The 18864-nt window shown below is 43.6% G+C and overlaps 1 protein-coding gene across 2 annotated transcripts in view; it reads left to right on the plus strand.

Annotated features, from left to right (window-relative positions):
• Window positions 1-3484: 3484 nt before the first annotated feature.
• tle2b (TLE family member 2, transcriptional corepressor b) overlaps window positions 3485-18864 on the plus strand; it is an 81372-nt gene continuing 65992 nt past the window's right edge. For both annotated transcript variants that reach the window (XM_041934587.1, XM_041934588.1), the window contains exons 1-3: window positions 3485-4355; window positions 16088-16185; window positions 17732-17795. In XM_041934587.1, the coding sequence (XP_041790521.1) occupies window positions 4332-4355; window positions 16088-16185; window positions 17732-17795 (186 nt within the window). In that variant the 5' untranslated portion in view covers window positions 3485-4331. The remainder of the gene's footprint in view (window positions 4356-16087; window positions 16186-17731; window positions 17796-18864) is intronic.

An 18864-nucleotide genomic window follows, 5' to 3' on the forward strand; every position in this document is an offset into this window, starting at 1 on the left:
GTTGATGAAGTCAGTGAAATATTTAAAAGGAGAAAATAATATCTGTGACGGGCTAAAATTTAGCATGACAGTGCGAGTAGTAGAGAAGACTCTTAAAACGAGTGAACTGATTTGATAACACATTTGATGTTTTACACAGCAATATATTTTAAAAGTTTGCTAGCATTACCCAACATATAACATATCACTGCCATAAACTTTAGGTCATACCAGAGCAATTAACGCTGTGGTGGCAAAACCTCTCAGTGGATATAAGTGAATACGGTTGTGTTTCATTAGTTATGAATTCAATTTTAATTTGCAAGAGGATGAATGTGCCATTAGTTCTTTTAAATGTAGTAGTAGCAGCGTTGCTTTGAATAAAACAGAGGCATATTTTACATTACAGAGCATATGAAATAGAGTCTAAATGGGTAAAACACAAAACAAATGAACTGTGAGATGGAATGTGACAGAAAGACACCATCGTGAATGTAAATAAAAAGTCAAATGTAACCATTTTGCAAACCAATTAAAAAATGCATTAATGTGTTCATTATTTGAAGTCAGAATGATGAAGTAGAACTATTAATCGACAGATATGATTTTTTATTACCTGTTTAATTTTTCCTCATTTAATATTAAGTACCTTACAAATGCTTTTTAGTCTGTTAATGAATTAATAGGTTATAATAAACCATTGGAAAAATCCACACGCACCCCACCAACAAATGAATGTATAGTTTATGGAAATGTCCTCCAAGACCTGCCCTTCTTTTGTGTCTACCAGATAAACCAAAAATACTCATCCTCGGCCTTCTCCTCTAATATCAGACACATCTTTACATACACAGTTTCTTACTCAAAATAGGGCAATGGTTTCTTACCATCATATCAGATATAGTGGGAAAATGCTAAATCAGTCACAGTGCAAATTCAAACACACTTTGTAAGGTTAACATAAGCCGGCATTAGGTTTCCCCAAAAGGATCTATGGTGTTTGGTAATAGACTGCATTGGATAATAGGATGTCTGTACGTGACCTTAATTGAGGCTTTGGGGCTGCCCCCTGGCTAACCCGCTTGTTATCAAATGCAGTTTCTGTCTTACTGGAAACCCTCCACGGATGCCAAGACTGACTGTGTCCGATTTTACAGTGTCGGATTAATGGCTGTTTGATCAAGTTCAAAGGCAGAGCTGCCCTGGATAAACTCATTATAAACAGCGCCAAAAGACGGCCGGGCCAGACTGGTGAGCTGTACATGGAAAGGCTTTAAATACCAGGTCTTAGTTGGTCCAGGTCCATTCTGGGCAGTCCTGTAAATAACATGTGCACTGGAGCCAGGAGTCAAAAGTAGGCAGGCAGACATTTTTTATCTTGCTGTAGCGGGGATATTTGTGGGGTGTTACAGTGGTAATCCTAAAGATACTCGACTTATTGATTTTGATGACATCTTTGGCCGTAAGTGGATGTTGCTGTGGTGTTTCTGCACTGTACTTTTGCCAGATTTCACTACGCAGTGTGTGACTCCTACTTTAATAGTCATTACCTTGGAATTTTTATTGCAGGTAGCACACTTTCATGATGGCTGTTCGGGCTGTCAGAATTGGCCAAAAATGACTTTCAGTTGTTCCTTCTAAAAAAGACACACAGGTCAGAACCATTCGAATATCTATTTTGGCGCATTAATGTTCATAAGAGCGTAAACCAGCACAGCGAGAGGCATTCTACTTGTACATTATTTCAACATAAGCAAATCTTTTAAAAGATCTGCATAACTTCACATTGCAAAATACAAATAAATGTCCTATACCACGTTAAGAGTTTCCAATTGGTGTCCGTCCACTAGTCCTGGAAGATTTCAATGGCCTGGACAAGTGGGAGCAATTCTGGTTCAATGTTGTTTGATTGTGGACCCTATTTTCTCATGTTTTTGTTTCCCAGTGAATGATGGAGACAACAGTTTTTTTCCAGTATTTAGTGAGAGCGCTGCAGCCAGCAGCCATGAAACGGGCTGCAGTGTAATATCTCTGTGCGTCCAATAGAAGTATTTGTTTTTGCCACTGACAGGCCCCGATTGTTACTCTAAGTTTCTGTCAACGTTTAGGAAGCTATCCCTACAGAGACACCTTTTTGTTAAAGAGTTAGATCCGTTTCTTTAACCAGAGAGAGTTACGGGAAACTGCCCGGTTCTTCTGTTTGTTCCAAAGAAACCACTGTTTCTTTGCTAAGGGAAAAGTGAAATGAATCACTTCCTCTGGTTTTTCCCCAAAAGACCACCTACCAATAGATGGCTAGAACTGCAAATGTAAAAGCTGAACATGGTATGAGTTAAATCGATCTGGTATCATATCACCTGGCGATACAGCAGCAATAAAGATGTTTATATTTAATTATCTGTATCATGAAAATTGTACTGCATTTTGCTATAACTTGTTAAAAGTGTGATTCTCATCAGCAGCCAAGTCCTTGAAGATCTGCATAAAAGTGTCGGATAAAACACCTTTTAAATATATACTTTCATCTGTGTCCGCAGGTTTGTTTTTCTGGCACACCTATCTAATGCTTCTAATAATTGTGCCTGATTTGTGTCTGATTTGTTTCCATGTTTTCACTGTGTGTGTTAGCCAAATAGGTCACACAATGACCTGGATGCATTGTTGTGTTTTATCACACAAACGGCTTCGTGGTGTGGTTTAAAAGTAAAATAATCTATGCTGAAACCAGTGCAAACAAATCTCGTAGGCAATTTAAGCGCCTCTGTTTTCTGTCTCCTGCTTTGTGGTGCTGATGTGTCATTAGCTGTCGACTTGGACTGGACATCAACCGGATTAACTGGGAGTGATGTTACTTCTTTGTTGCTCTTTGGATGAAGTTTCTCCAGCTTTTGGAGTGGTTTAACATGGTGATGTATTTACACTTGACAAACATCTGGATGCAACGTGTCTCAGACCACTTCCTGAGCAGGTCTGAGCCGTCGGATCAGTGGCAATCATCTGTGCGTGTTTACACCTGGATTTATATGCGATTAAGCTTGACTGGCTAGCCGTCCATTCATCCAAGGCACATTTTAATGTAACGTGTAAAGTGACTAATAAACTTATCACTCTGAGTAACTGTTCTGTGTGTGTGTGCGTGTGTGTGCGTGTGTGTGCTCTTGCTGTGTAACAAGTGTGTCCGCATACAGGAACTGTCGTGAATTTGTGTATGAGCGTCGGAGCATTTGTGTGTGTGTGAATCTTGATTCATATCAGTTTGAGCCGAAGTCTTTGTGCATGACTGATTGCTTTGTCTGTCTGACCACAACTGAAAAGAGATCCATCTCTCTCATTGCTGCTCTCTCCTCCCTCCCTCTGCCTCGCTCTCTCTCTCCCTCTCTCTGTGTGACTCGGTGTCTCTGTCTACTCAGTTCCACCTTAAGAGGAGCTTTAGCAGCCTGTCGTGTTTGTGTTGAAGCCAACAGGCACAATATATTACAGTCTAGGGCTTGCTGCTGAAAAGCCCGCTGGATCCTCCACTGACCTGCTGTTCTTTCCTGCTTTCCTCTCGCGTTTTTTCCACATTTAGATTAAAAACAAAGCTCTCACTCTCTCTCTCTCTCTCACCCCCCCTCCCTCCTCCTTCTTCTCCTCCTTCTTATCCCTCTTCTTTTCTGCGGCAGCAGTCAAAGCAGAGCCTTCAGTGTGTCAGAGAAAGGGTGAAGAGGAGGAAAAAGAGAAGAAGACTGTCTGGACGGAGCTGAGTGTGTGTTTATGTTTGTATGTTTCGCCATTGGACGGCCGGGTGAAGGGGCACGAGGAGGAGAGTAGGAGGAGGAGAAGAGGGGAGCCTGCCTGCATGAAATTCTCTGTGTCATGTCACTACGCGTGGACCTTGACTGATCACAGGTTGAAGGAAAGGGAGAGAGACGCCGAGACGAAGACGAGGAGGTGGAGAGAGAGAGACAGAAGGAGAAACTGAGACTTTGGTTTCACTGGGAAAAGAAGAGAAAGGAGGAGGAGAAGGAGGCAAAGTCTGGTGCTCCTGTTTTATCATGACGTTGTTGGATAAATGAACGGAGGGATTGAGCGCTCTTCAGTTGTGTATCAACAGGAATTCGACTTAAAAGAGAGAGCGAGGGAGAGCCAGGCAGAAAAGAAGGGGAGAGAGTCTGGAAGAGTAAAGACTGCTGTGTTCAACCCGGCTAAAGAGCAGGGACTGGACTTACTGAGTGTGTGAAAGTGTGTGTGGGTGTGTGGGTCTGTGTGTGTGTGTGTGTGTGGCTGTGTAACCGGTGGAGGGCAGAGGAGTGGAGGGCCAGGGGACTAACCTGGCCATCAAACGGACTGGCAGCCTCTCCTCTCCTGGGATCATGTACCCTCAGGGCAGGCATCCGGTAAGTACCTCCCCATGTCTCTTTCTCCTGTCTGTCTGACTCTTTTTCTGTCTCTCCACGTCTGTCTCTCAACTCCAATCTCTCTGCTGCTTATTTATGCCTCGGATTCGCCTTGTCACCTCTATGTCCCCCTGTCCTCTTTTTGCTCTCTCTCTCTCTCTCTCTCCCCTCATGCCTCTCTGCTTCTCTTCCCTTGTGTCTTTCCTCCTTTTCCTTCCTCTTGGTCTCTCCTTATGTGTCTCTGCTCCTTGGTCTGTGCGCAAGTCTTTTCTTGTCTTTGTCTTTCTGTCCTTTCTGTCTCTGTTGTCCCTCTCTCTTCTTTAGTTAAGGGACTGTACTGTAACATGAGGAGCGAGATGTGAGGGGAGGGGGGGTGTCTGGGCTAAGAGATTCCCTGTTATGTATACACACACACTTACACACACACACACACACACACACACACACACACACACACCACCTCCCTCTCTGTCAGCTGCAACCAGGTGCCTTTGAGATCTTGTTGATGGTTGGCTGTGTAGGTGGCATATAACTGAATCTGCACTTGTCAGCTTGTGTGCGTATATTTGCGTGTGTATATGTAAGTGTGTCCATTAGTACTTAGTTGTCTCTAGGTGTGTGTATATGTGGCGACATGTGTGTGACAATAGATTGGGTCTGTGTTAATGTATGAGTGTGTGTGTGCGCATGTGTGTAAATTGGTCAGTAAATCTGTCTGCTGTCCACTTGCTCATTTCTGTTGCTAAGCAAACACTTGTGTGCACGCGTGTACACACACACACACACACACACAGACCGTTTAATTGATAGTTAATTTCCATTTAATTCATTTCCATTAATAATAAGAAAAGTCGTGAGTGCACACGTACTTCACCTTTAATACCTCCCTAAAGTCCCTCCTTCAGTTTTGCCTTTCATCAGCACTGAGAATTTGCTGTTAATTTACCTACCAGGTTAAAATAAAGGTTAAATACACAAAGTAAAAAGCACAAGAGGATGAATGACAGCTTAGGCTCAGTCTGGCTTAGGCCACACGTTTCACCGGGGCCCTGGTCCGGTTGCTATAATCAGATTTGGTTGTCAGTCTCTTTGTATGTGGTACAAATGGGTCAGTGGCCACTTTGCCTCACAGCCAGCCAGCCAGCCAGCCAGCCAGCCAGCCAGCCACTCAGTCCGCCAGCAAGCCAGCCAGCTAGCTATCACACAGAATTATGAATGACATTTTCACAAGAGGAAGGCATGAGGAATCAATTATATGTACAGAGAGAATGCTAATAAGCCAGCCGCTGGAATAGAAGGGAGAGAGAGATGCTGAGAGAAACAAGAGAGAAGTGAAAAACAAAGGGAGAAAATGAAAGATGTAAGAGCCAAGAAAGGGAAAAAAAAAGAGTGAGAAAGAATTCTTTAAAAAGGCACGGCCGGGGGTGGAAAGAGAAATGAAAATGAATGAGAGATGCAAAGGAAGAATCGAGTGTGAACATTCCTCTGTTCTCTCCTTTAGAGGCGTATCAGAGAGCTTCCTGCTGCGATGCTCTGCGTTTGTGATAAAGTTCAATTCCAGATTGAGCCAACTCCAACCGATCGATAGCCTCTAGCTCTCTCCTTCTGTCTCTCTTCTGTTTCTCTCCCTCGCTGTCTTTTTTCTCTGTCCTTCCTCCTCTTCAGCCCTCCTTTGCCAGTGGAACTTTATTTCTGGTGTTGCTATGAAATGTGATCTGTGGAGAGGTGTGAGGGTGCAAAGAACAGTTGTGTGTGTGCATGTGTGTGTGTGGATGTATGTGTGTGGTTGCAGACTGTGTATGTATGTACATTTACATACACTTGTGCATATGTGTGTTTCTCCTCGTAAATTCAGAATAGTTACGTGTAAAGGTGGCTCACCCCGTTTTTTTTCACAAGCGCAGCTGGAATATAAACCCTCGTCAAAACTCTGCTTGCTGTTGCATTCAAGGAAGATCCAATATTTCCAAAATCTGAGTTGGCTGCTTGCATTAAAGAGCTGATTTATCTTGCCAGACAACAAAATCAGAAGCCCAACCATAAGCACGCTTGGACGATATGAAAAGGGCAACATGATCTTTTTAGCAGTTGACTTTCAGACCTCAGTTGTCAGCTCATTCTTAATTGCACCAACAGTGACAGTTTTCAAAATAGGCTCCTCTTGCAGCTGCACTACCACAAGATGATAACGTTGGCACAAAAGTAAGCGTGATGAATTGTTCGCTGTTGTAGTGTTAATTTTAAGAAAACATGGCGTTTCTTCAAGTCGATTTTCATTTGGAATGGTAACTAGAATAAATAAGATTTTATTGTTATCGACTCAGCTTATTGGTCCAATTTTTATCATTCCTTTACTGATTCCTGATCAATTCTAATCATGCTGGCTGTGGCCTGAGAGATGAAAAGAGAGAATATTTGTACAGCACTTATGAGTGTCAATACATGTCTTTCCTGGAATCTGAGCCCATGTTGCATAGAAAGATGTTCTAGCATATTGCTGGTGTTCTTAGCGGTTCCAGTTCCTTATTCCCATCCTTAATTTTCATACCATAATTGAGGTGACTGGCTAATACAAATTGGCACATCATTTGTGTGAAAACGATTAGCAGTAATATAACATATATGTGCTAAAGTTAAATGGCTTGGCTGTGGTCACTGAGTGGGCTTGATGCACCCTTGCAGTCTTCGTGGTCTACTTCCTGTCAGACGGGACAGAGATGCCTTGAATGCTGCTCCTCTCAACCCCTCTGTGTGTCCCTTTTTGAAAGATAAGGAGGGTGTCTTCAGTATAAATAGATAAAATGTATATCCAAGACTCAGGCAGTAATATTTTTTTTTATCTGAAAAGTCCGACTTTGTTCTTCTCGCTGTCTGGCAGGAAAAGGTTAAAACCGCGGGCTGATTTGCCAGCCGAGCAGAGCTGTAATTGGTTCCACTGGATTTTTGTGGCAAGTGTTATCAGAACTGTGTGATGTGTTTGTGTGTGCGTGGATATGTTTGAGGTGTGTTGATGTGTGTTTTTTGTTTAATGTGTGTATTTGCCGTGTGTGGGACTTCTTTTTATTTGTCCATGTGTCTTTAGTGCTTTGTGGATCTCTGCGTTTTTGTATTAACAGTGTGTGTTGCCTTGTTTGTTGACTTAGATGTGTGTAAATGTGTGTGTGTGTGTGTGTGCGTTGGTGTGTGCATCTCCTGTGTGAGGTTCAGTTTTGTTTTATGTGTGCATTTGCTCTTAAGTTTAAAGTGCCTTTGTGTGTAAGTATATGTATGTGTTGGTGTGTGTTTACGTGTGTGTTTGTCCTTGTTCCCTTGTGCTTGTGCGTGTGTGTTCAGCTCTTAAAGTGTGTGTTTGAGTGTGTGTTTGGATCTGGGAGAAGAAGGGGAAAGGAGAGTGATGGTGTGCGTGTGTGTGCGCGCGCGTGTGTGTGTGTGCGTGTGCGCGCACTGTGTGCCAACAACAATAACAATAAATAATGTTCCAGTCTGACCTCGACTGTTGCTGTGAATGTACAAGCCCTTGATTGGCTGCCACACCCCGGCGAGAGAGAGCGAGAGAGAGGATTTACTGTGTGTTTTCATGGTTAAAAAAGATATCCATAACTGCTAGCCTGCAAACAGGACCGATCAGAGCTAATACACACATTCTGTGAGCGCACATTCGCTCAGCACGTTCACTTAAAAATCCAGAGTCCTGAAAGGTTCTGCTGTTGTACACCTACAGCCGTTGTTCCATGTGTTTGTGTGTATGTGCGTACACTACAATTTTCTTCTCAGAGCTAGGAGTTTTGATGGCTGTCTAGAAGATTAAGATCAGACAAAGTGTATTTAGCAAGCTTGTGAAAGAGGAAGAGAGAGAAAGTTGGACTTGGCTCCAGTTTAGATGCTGAAGGTGTCTATTGTTGTCCCTCAGTTGCAACAGTGCTATATTAAATCAAATCTGCTCTGATTGTTATTATTAGATCATGCACAAACATCATTCAGTCACTTTGCACTTGTGAAATGTTCAGTATGTCATGACAATAAAGCACCAGTTGAATTATTATCACCTGTGTGCGTGTGAGTGCGTGTTGTGTCATGTTGTGGGGACATAAATGTGTTTACACACTCACATTGTGGGGACTTCCTTAAGAGGACAATACGCAAGTCCCCATAAGGAAGCAGTGGTTATGGTTAGGTTAAGTCTCCAAGAAATGAGTGTGAGTCTATTTAATGACCCCAAAAGAGATGGAAACACGACTGTGTGTGTGTGTGTGTGTGTGTGTGTGTGTGTGTGTGTGTGTGTGTGTGTGTGTGTGTGTGTGTGTGTGTGTGTGTGTGTGTGTGTGTGTGTGTGTGTGAGAGAGACAGAGAGAGAAACGCTGAAGAAGAAATTTGAACACAAGTGTGCCAGTGTTTGTGGTACAATCTGAAAAGTAACTGATGGAAAATTGATGCACCCAATATGCATCATCATCTGTGTGTGTGTGTGTGTGTGTGTGTGTGTGTGTGCGCACACATGGGGAGGGCTTCCTTCTCTTTTGGCCATGGGCAGGCTAACACTTTATTTTTATGGCCATGTAAACAAACTAATGCCAAATATATTGCCACAGAAATCACATATGGTCTATTGATGATGGCAGAGCCACTGTAAGGGTGTTGGATAAGGTTGGATTTCGATGTGCATGAGATTGAATTTGTGAGTTAATTTTGTAGTTGCAGTGGTAGGATCTGCTTAATTACTCATTGCTGTGTGTTGAATTGTGTAAGTGCTTGCTAGTTAGGAATGGGAATTGGTAAGATTTCATCGATACCAACGCCATTATCAATTCTGCTGATGTGCCCGACTCTTTAGCGACTCCCTCATTGATTCCTGATCAGTTTTAGGCGAGCTGGCTGTGGCCTGAGGGCTAGCTATAGCAACAGTTTGTCTGTCATCGTCTACAGTAAAGATGGATGAAACGAGAGAATATTTGTACAGCAAATGTTGCAAGGCTTGCCTGCTTGGCGCTGATGTTGTTATAACAAAAGATATTTTCCCTCAGTAACAGACGTGCTGCTCGGGTTGGGAAGCAGCAGCGCTCGTGTGTATAGTGTCAAATACGTGGCCTTCCTGGAATTTGAGCTCATGTCGCATAGAAATATGTTTTAGCGTATTGCTGGTGTTCCGACCCTTACATGAAATTACCCTTCTAAAGCCATTACAACTAGCAGTCTACTCATCTTTCTTTGTCAAATGAACCCCCACTGTGGACTGTTTGACGACATTGTTTTGCAATGCTCAACTGTCGGGGAAACATCCCGGCATTGATAAAAGGGACTGATAAGCTCTGAGGCATAGGATTCTGGTGCATCAGACAAATTCGAACCGGTTCTCAGTGGTTCCTGTTCTCCATTCCCATCTTTATTGCTAATGTGTATATTGGGAATTTTGGCTATGCAACTGTGCGCTGTTTGCTTTTGTGCACACTGGACCTTTTTTTTTGTTTTTTTGGCATCTAGCTGTATCAGGCAGTTTGTTTTTCCCCAACAATTGTGGCTGTAATGAAAGCCATGTTCGGTAAACAGCACAGCTTATTGCTGTCACCTCCCACAGATGGCATCCTCCCCTCCTTTCCTTTGTCCTCATCTTGTTTACATTTAATTTCATACAGCATTTCAGAGGCCATGAAATGGCAAAAAGTCAAGTAACAACAATACAGCTGCAGCGAGACGATCCACAGAACAAGCAAAAAGTCGTACAAGCAACCAACAACTTCATCAACAGCCACCCAGATTAAGTCTGCGCTCTGATTTTTTTTTTTTTTACGGGCCATTTTCTGTCCTCAAATCCTGTGCTCTGTGTTCTTTTCTTTGTCATTAAAAGAAATGATCAGAGCGAGACTTGGATGGAGTCCAGAGACTCTTCTGGCTTTCAGTATCCCTGATTTGTAATCCACCGCTGGCTTAGCGGCTGACTGGTGAGCTGCAGCATTAACTGTCTGGCTGTATGAATGACTGACTGACTTGCAGACAGGTTAAATAGTGCACTGACTGTCTGAATTTTGGTTTACCAGCTGGTTAGCTAGCTGTATGGCTAGCTGGCTGAGCGTTGGCTTGTTAATTGACTGTCAAACTGAATGACTGACTGGCTAGTTGGCAAAATGACTGAGTGGTAAAGATACACACAGCAGCACAACAAGAGGGGCACTAACTCTAATTGAGCCTCTTTTGTTGGGAAGCCGGCAGCGTGGTTATCAAAAAAGAAGGAGGCAAATGTGAGGGCGTCATAAAAAGATGGCTGATATGTAAGTTACATTTCCATTCTTCCCTGCAGATCCTCTTCAGTCTTTCATCCACACAGTCCAAACCAATGAGCTGTTGCTTATGTTCACTGCTGCTTACTTCATACACACACACACACACACACACACACACACACACACACACACACACACACACACTCTCAGACAGACATGTACACAAGGGGCACTGACACTCCTCTGCCACACTTGGTATTTCTCATCTATTCATGTGCCTTTTTCCTAAATATTTCACCAGCCAATTATTATTTCATGCGCTATCTGAATGTGTCTCTGCTTGTCTCAGAGACACGCTGGCAAAAAGAAGAACAAAGGGTCTAAGAAGGAGAAGTAAAGAACGAAAAAGGAGAGAAAAAGGAGGGAGGACTGAGATGGAGCAGCAAGAGAACGGGCACAAGAAAGAGAAACTGTTTTGTTTGTGGGTGTATTTGTTTGAATGAATGCATCCATGCATAGACATGCCTGCTTATACTGTGCCGTGTGAATCCTCATGTGTTGGTAGAAGCTGTGCCAGGGGCTAAACAGATAGATGGAGAAGACAAGCAGATAGATAGAATCATTTCTTTCCCAATCACTCCCAGACCTGCATCTGTTTCACAGTTGCTGTCTCTCTCACATAGCTGCTGCCAGTGGTGAAAAAACAGGCAGCTGATTGAACAGAAGACTTCCATGTGATGGACGAACAGACAGGAGAGACTGAGAGAGAGGCAGATCGATCCAGACCGACCTTATATTCAGACAGAATTGGGGAAGAAAAGCTGAAGTGTGACTGTAAAAAGGAATATAAGTGGAGTCAAACAGCAAGATTGTTGCAAGATCACTTGGAGGACTAGGAGGCGACTTATTATGGTTAAATTTTTCTTTTTGGGACAAACATGTTAGTTTCAGGCACTTATGAAGTTCTCCAACGTCTAATATCTATACCAGAAAAACTGGTGGGTGTGGCTAATGCCTAGTCCGCATGTACATGTTTTTAAAATTGAATTTTCCTCCTTTGTTCTCAAAAAAAAATCCTGTCAACGCAAGCACTGTTTTAAGAAAATCCATTTGAAAAAACAAAAACACAACTGAAGCACTGTCAACCCCACCCCTAAAGCCATATTGGTCAGTGAGAAGCCTGATAAAAGGTCTCGTCCAAAGCCGGCGATGTTGGTGGTGGGGTCTGTATTGCATTATACAGAGGTGTTTCTGTCAGGTAGTTTAATTAGGGTGGACAAAATAATTGTACCACCTCGCTGCAGCCTCCAAATACTCACTAAAAAGCTTTCATGATGGTAGGATTATTACAGGACTAATAACTAATAAACTAGCAGCTGAGTGTATGTTGGTTGATTATGAGTGAGAAATTGCAGTACAGAACTGCACAAAGCATTGACTCGTTTGCTTGTCACTTGTAAAATGTCCCACTCAATACAATAGTCAGTTCTCATCAAAAATGTTTCTTTATGTTAAGTGTTTATGGTGAAAAATGTATATACAGCCAGTAAAATACCCAGTTATCGGTTGTGAGCAGTAACACTCACTACATGCAGTTACTGACTGACAGCTTGTAAAAGCCACACAAGAATCTGGTGATGGTGTTGGCTGATTTTTTTTTTTTTTCATGTGATACTGAGTGTCTTTTCATCATTTTATCATATCAGTGTGTTTCCATGTTATCGCAGCACTTTAACTGCTGGTTTATCAAGTCGAACAATCAAACTTGTGACAGGCTGACAGGCAGTTGAACACACAGGCACACAGACACTGACAGACAGGTGATGTTTACGGCCAGTGGGTCCCACCTCCGCCCTGTTATGTGATACAGTGCAATGGGCTTCACCCGCCACTCCCCCCCTCCCTCCCCCTCCCTCCCCCTCCCTCCCCACCATAGATAATCCTTCCTAATTCTCTGCTTGCCCGTGCCAGCTCGTCCAAATTGTGATTGACTTCTGTCCCACATTGTGTGTGTGTGTGTGTGTGTGTGTGTGTGTGTGTGTGTGTGTGTGTGTGTTTTGCTTGTGCACAAGTGACCCTCCCCTCCCTTCCTCACCCCCTCCTCCACCTCCACCTCCTAGATTAACCGGATCAGTTTTGGGTTTCAGGATCCCCTATGCTGGCTGCTACGGTGCTCTCTCTCACACACTCACACACACAAACACACACACATATATATATATATATATATACACACTCATGAAAACACAGGCGGTAGGCTGTTTTTTGGCCCTTCGTGACGCGCTATTGGACCCCTAACAGTCTGAGCTGCCATCTGTCACAATACAGGAGAGACCAAACACACACACACACACACACACACACACACACACACACACACACTCCAACAACAAATGTTTGTTCTGGTGTACATACGGCAAGACTTGATGATGCCACCATCTTTGTAAACACTGCAGGAGGATGCACATTTATCTCCTTATATAACTTATAGCTCAGTTTTACGTTTACTTGATGAAGTGTTCTTTAGCAAAACACTGAGTCTCTTATTATTTCTAATAAGCATTAACTAATTTGATACCAGCTTTCCATACTTGTCTCTTTATGCTGACAGGCAGAACTCAGTACAGGCAGGGAATATTTCTCCTTTTGCCTGAGGACATTTTTTAACTTTTTTTTTTTTGGTGTGTGTGTATTTTTCATTTCCTTTTTGCTCATAAGAAGTTTCATAGCTCTAGGCTCCATGAAACTCATTCAAAAAGGTGCAACTGGCAAATCAAAAGGAAGACATTTTGGACTTTTTGTCCAACAGATGAAAGAAATTCAAATCTCTCTCATCAGCACACCACAGAGGACGCCATGTTGACACCAGTGGTTTTCACTCGCAGATCTCTTGTATAAGCCTGATCTGTGACTATGGGCTTTGTTATATGACTCAGTGCTGCTGATGTAACCCGCCAGCAGCACTTTGTCTGTGTGCATCCGCATGAGTATGTGTCTGGGTGTTCATGTGTTCATGGCAGCAGATGGTGGGAGCAGTATTACCACAGACCGACGGACAGTGCACCGGGTAGAGCGACTCGGGCTGTGTTGACTACAGCAAAGGCAGCATGACTCTCTCTCTGTCTCTCTCTCTCTCTCTCCATCCTCTTCCCATCCACTGTGTGTCAGACGGATGAATGGCTGGCTATCTCTCTCACTCAGCAGCCACGCCGCTCTTTCATCATCTGTCTCTCTGCTCGTTCTTTCTTTCCTCTGTAAGGATATCAAACCAGTCTATCACTCCCTCCATCCCTCAGTCCATCCGTCCCTCTGCCTGTCAGATGAGTATCTATCTCTCTTCCACCTCTCTTCCCCCTTGTCAGTCCATCCCTCCATCCTCCCACTGTGGGTTTGTGTGTTGTCTGTGTGCTCGCGCGTGGTGTGAATCTGCATGTGCGGTAGTGTGTGTTTGTTTGTTTGCGGGTTTTTCAATGTGCTCTTGGCGTGGGAGCGTGTGTGTATGTATCTGCGTGTGCCAGATCACTATCTACCCCCACCCCACCCCACCCCTCCCCTGCCCCTGCTCCTGCTGAGTGTGTGTGGTGTGAATCAAGGTCAGTGGGGATCTGTTGGCAGACACCCCCTGTCCCATCTATCCTACCCACCCCCTCCACGCCTCCCTCCCACACACACACCCAGAGGGTTTGTGTGTGTTGTGCCCATCCAGCCAGCTAGATGTCCCTGCTATGTCTGCCTCGGCTCAGTTTAGCTCAGCTCAGCTCGGCTCCGTGGATTAATTACTGGGGAACCCACCGCGTCTCTGACCTCCACCATCGGACTAATTGAAATCTAATTGAATTGTGCTTGTCTAGACTAATGAAGCCCCGCCACTGAAACCGCCAATCTTTTAGCCGTAGCTACAGGCCGATAGCCACCCAGCAGCACTGTAGCTGCTGCACTGTGCTGCTCTGTTTATATGGATGGATGAAAATATAAACAGATGATCAAATGGATAGATGGGTGGATTCATAGTTAAATTACAAAGTAAAAACACATATTCCATATGTTGTATGACCTTACTGGGTTAAAGGTCACTATCATTGAAAGTTTATAAAATTGTAAAGTTGAATGCATCCATTCCAATTAAAAAATGTCCCTTCTAATTTGACAAATTTGATCCTAGCTTGTGTAAAAGCTGCATTTTGTGTATTTTGCAGCAAATCATAGTGAAAGGAAACTGTTGAGGAGAACAGTAGTGAAAATCGTAGATAGGATTATCTTAGTTTTCCGTGCTTGGTGCATCAGACTATAATTATGCTGGAAGGTTGGGTGTAGGTTGTCCCGATGGCACAGAGAAAGAATCACCCATCTGCCACTGCAGGGATCTGGGTTCAGTCCCCAGCTGTGGTGCTTTGGGTTAGGCTGGGTGCACTCATCAGCACAGTAGACAGCAGGGTAGGATGCCGATGAGGTGTCCTCGTATCTGCACCAGCAGTGTCAGAGCGATTGTGCAGAGGGAGGTGGCATCTGGGCGGGATAGTGTGAACCTCAATACTCCTGTTGAGGCTGATCACTGACAGGTGAAAAGAAGTGGCTGAAAAGAAGTGGCAGAGACACCTGGCAGGCTGAATCCTCCCCAGGCTAACAGCAGGAGTTCTCCTGTGCAGGGACAATCAGCCAATCCAATTATACATTTTTTGGGGAGAAAAAGGGTGAAGAATGGAAAAAAAATGTATTTTTTATGTAAAAATATACTCAAGATTTGCTTGACTAGAAACTAAGCCCCATCGTAAAACAGAAACAACTACAGCATCAACAAACATCCGAAGTGCCCTTGTTTCTAAAAGTTTATGAAGACCATGGAGGAGGAGAGTGGCTGTCGAAAGCGCTTTAGACAGACATGGAAGGCTGGTGGTTGTGGTGGAGGGTGGACCCCAGGGAGGTGCTTGTTTTGTTGGGCCTTCTTTAGCTTTTAGCAGGTGAGAGACGGTGCCGTGATTCCCTATAAGTTATTCATTTGACGTTTCCTCCCTTCTCAGCTCTTTGTAGGCTGGAATACATTAGCAACCTGGCAGAGTGGAGAGGATGCTAATGTGGAAGAGAGGGAGAGGGAGAGGAAAAAAGGATGGGGGCAGTGGAGGGAAGGATGCAGTCATTAGAGGAGGAGGAGAACAGAGAGAGAGGGAGAGAGAGAGAGGACATGGCTTCATGATGTGTGGGAAGGGGAAGTGACCTTCCCTCTCACTTTCATCTTGGCTTTTTTCTCCCCTTGCCTTGCTCCCTGACATACACACACACACACACACACACACACACATACACACACACACGCTTGCTTGCACACACACTCAAATGTAAGGCGCATGCAGGTGCACTTGTGCCCACACAAAAACATTACAAGCACAATGCATACAATGTCCTTTCTTGAGCAGGAACGCACACACACACACACATGCACACACACACACACACACCCACCCTCAGTATCTGTTTTTCATCCTGTCTTTCTCTTATTCTCTTTCTCCTTTTCCTGTGCAGGTCCCCTTGCAGCCTGGCCAGTCTTTCAAGTTCACAGTCCTGGAAACTCTGGACCGTATCAAGGAGGAATTCCAGTTCCTCCAGGCGCAGTATCACAGGTACACACACAATGTTACATTGCAAACATGACGCAGACAGTATACAGAAATTCATCCATAGACATGCTCAATTGGTCTTGCCATTACACTTTAGTGCAGTTTAACTGAAGTTGTGAATAACTGAGATTTCCAGCATCTCAAACAAATTCGAATGCAATTAAGGTCTATATAGCTTTTTTATTTTCTACAGCTGGAGGTCACTGATGGTCACGTTATCATATGGCTGACCAGAAGTGACCTTGGCCAAGAGAGATAAACCCTTGTAGGTTAAAACACACAGCCTCTTGCTAACACCTCAGTGGGCAGGCTGACCACCCTGCTGTGATACAGCAGCACTTTACTGCTAGGCATTGGACTGGTGGGCCTCAGTAACATTGGGCACTATAGGACATTATATTGACTTGCATACATTTCGAGGAAACTCACCCCCACCCTCACCCTAACTTTATCCTAGGTAGTCACCTTAAAATTTAATGATTTATGTTCTAAAGACTTGTGTTTTGTCCCACATCATTAATAATACATGTACACACACTCATACATACACACACACACACACACATGTTGACTTGAGTTATTTTTGGCAACACTTATAAATTTCCTGGAGACTCACCCTAACCCTAACCGCTACTTGCCTATCTTTTATCTTTTATATTGGACAAGCCATTCCCAGTTACCCGCTCTTCAGAAACACACACACACTCTCACACACACACACACACACACACACACACACACACTCATACAAATACGCAAAAGGCTACAAACATTTATCCATGTGCACTATAAATGTTTAATTGATTAGTGGCAATAACACTGCACAAATTGCAGCCAATCACCAGCATGATGCTATAGGAAAATTTTAAACCCAACCAATGTGCCTGTCAGTCAGTGTTAAGGTCTGTTTCACCCTTTCTGGTAAAGTGGTAGGTAAACTCATGCACTCTTTCCCACCTCGATGTGATGATTTAAAAACTTCAGAACTGATACCTGTTAATAATGTATCAATGTTAAAGCCTTTCCTGAATAACTAGGGGATTTTGGGAAGCTTGCATTTGCAAATTTCATCCATTGTTTACTAATGCAGTGCATTTGAAACACATTTGAAAGTATTTCGGAAATAACAAGACTTGATGCAAGACTAAAGCAGAACACAACCAAAAGGCACCAACCTGACATGATCGCACCCATGATACTTTGTCAGGATCCACTGGACTAATATAGACACACCAGCGTACATGTGACGTACATATCTCGACACACTCCCACAGACATGGAGGTGTAATGAACTGCAGTGGCGAATAAAACACACCCTGCTGGCAGTTGTTACCACGAAGGCAATGTTTTTCAGTGTCACTTTCAGCAGTAATAGGTAGCCCGACCGTGTGACTAAGAATCATTTTTTGGTATCCTTTCACGGCCTTAAACCATGTTTGACCTCTGCAAAATCTAAGTCCTGTGGAAATTACAATTTATTTCAGTGGATGCAAATGCACCATTTAATCTGTGCGTGTGTGTGTGTATGTCCTTTTTCGTCCTTGTGCAGCCTGAAGCTGGAGTGTGAGAAGCTGGCCAGTGAGAAGACTGAGATGCAGAGGCACTATATCATGGTGAGTCCAATCATGTCTTTACCAGAGCTGTACGGTGATTTGTTAGTCTGACCGGGCCAATCGGAAACTCTGACAAGAGTTTGATGGGTTCTTATATAGGAATTACAATCAGGGGAGTTGTATCTGTGCTGTTGATTAGCTGGCTTGATGTTGTTTAGTGTTTATGTCATTCAGGAGTAAACGCTTTGCTTTGCTCTTCACTTCACTGCTCTTATTCCTCCTCTCTGTCACTGCTTTGTTTTGTCCATGTCCATATTCATTTACATAAATAGGCTGTTTATATAAAAAAAATAATGAATAACGTCAATCATTTGCAATCGTTAATGTCTTTAAATGCCACTATTTACTTTGAAATATATGTCATTTGCAGTGGTACATAATCTTGAAAATGAAATGGAAATGGAATGAAATGAAATGGAATAGTGGAATACAGTTTCAAATTTCCACAAGTTACACAAACCATCAATAAACCAGCATTGTCTGATCTTCTCTCTGTGTTTCTTACATGCCATTTATCTTGCTCACTCATACCCCTCTCTAAAATGTACTTTCCCATGAGTCTTCCCATTTTTTTCCCTCCCTCAGACCCTCTATCTTCCTCAGTCTGTTCCTTTGCCTCATCTTCCTCTCTCTGTTTTCTCTCGTGCGCTAACAGCCTGAGCTCCCACTGTGTCGGTGTGTCTGTGCGACTAAAGGCTCACATGTATCGTAAGCCTTCGTCTGTGGTACAAAACCCACACAGAGCCGACCAGAATACGATATGCACCATCTGCTAAGCTGCTCGCATTTCATAAACCTGGGAGAGCAGGCAGGATCAGGGCCGTAAGCTAGATAGACACACAGATGGATAGACAGAAAGAGAGAGAGAGAGGGAGCGAGAGAAAGAACCAGACAGACAGATAGATTGGCAAATAGACTAAGTGTGAGAGGGAAAAGCAAGCAGGCAGACGGGGGAATGGACAAGTGGGTATAGAAGCACACAGACAGACAGACAGACAGACAGACAGACAGATGATAAAAACACAGACGCACAAACACCCAGGAGATACAGCATATACACATTCATTCA

The sequence above is a fragment of the Chelmon rostratus genome, chromosome 4, assembly GCF_017976325.1.
Source record: "Chelmon rostratus isolate fCheRos1 chromosome 4, fCheRos1.pri, whole genome shotgun sequence".
Classification (NCBI taxonomy): Eukaryota; Metazoa; Chordata; class Actinopteri; order Chaetodontiformes; family Chaetodontidae; genus Chelmon; species Chelmon rostratus.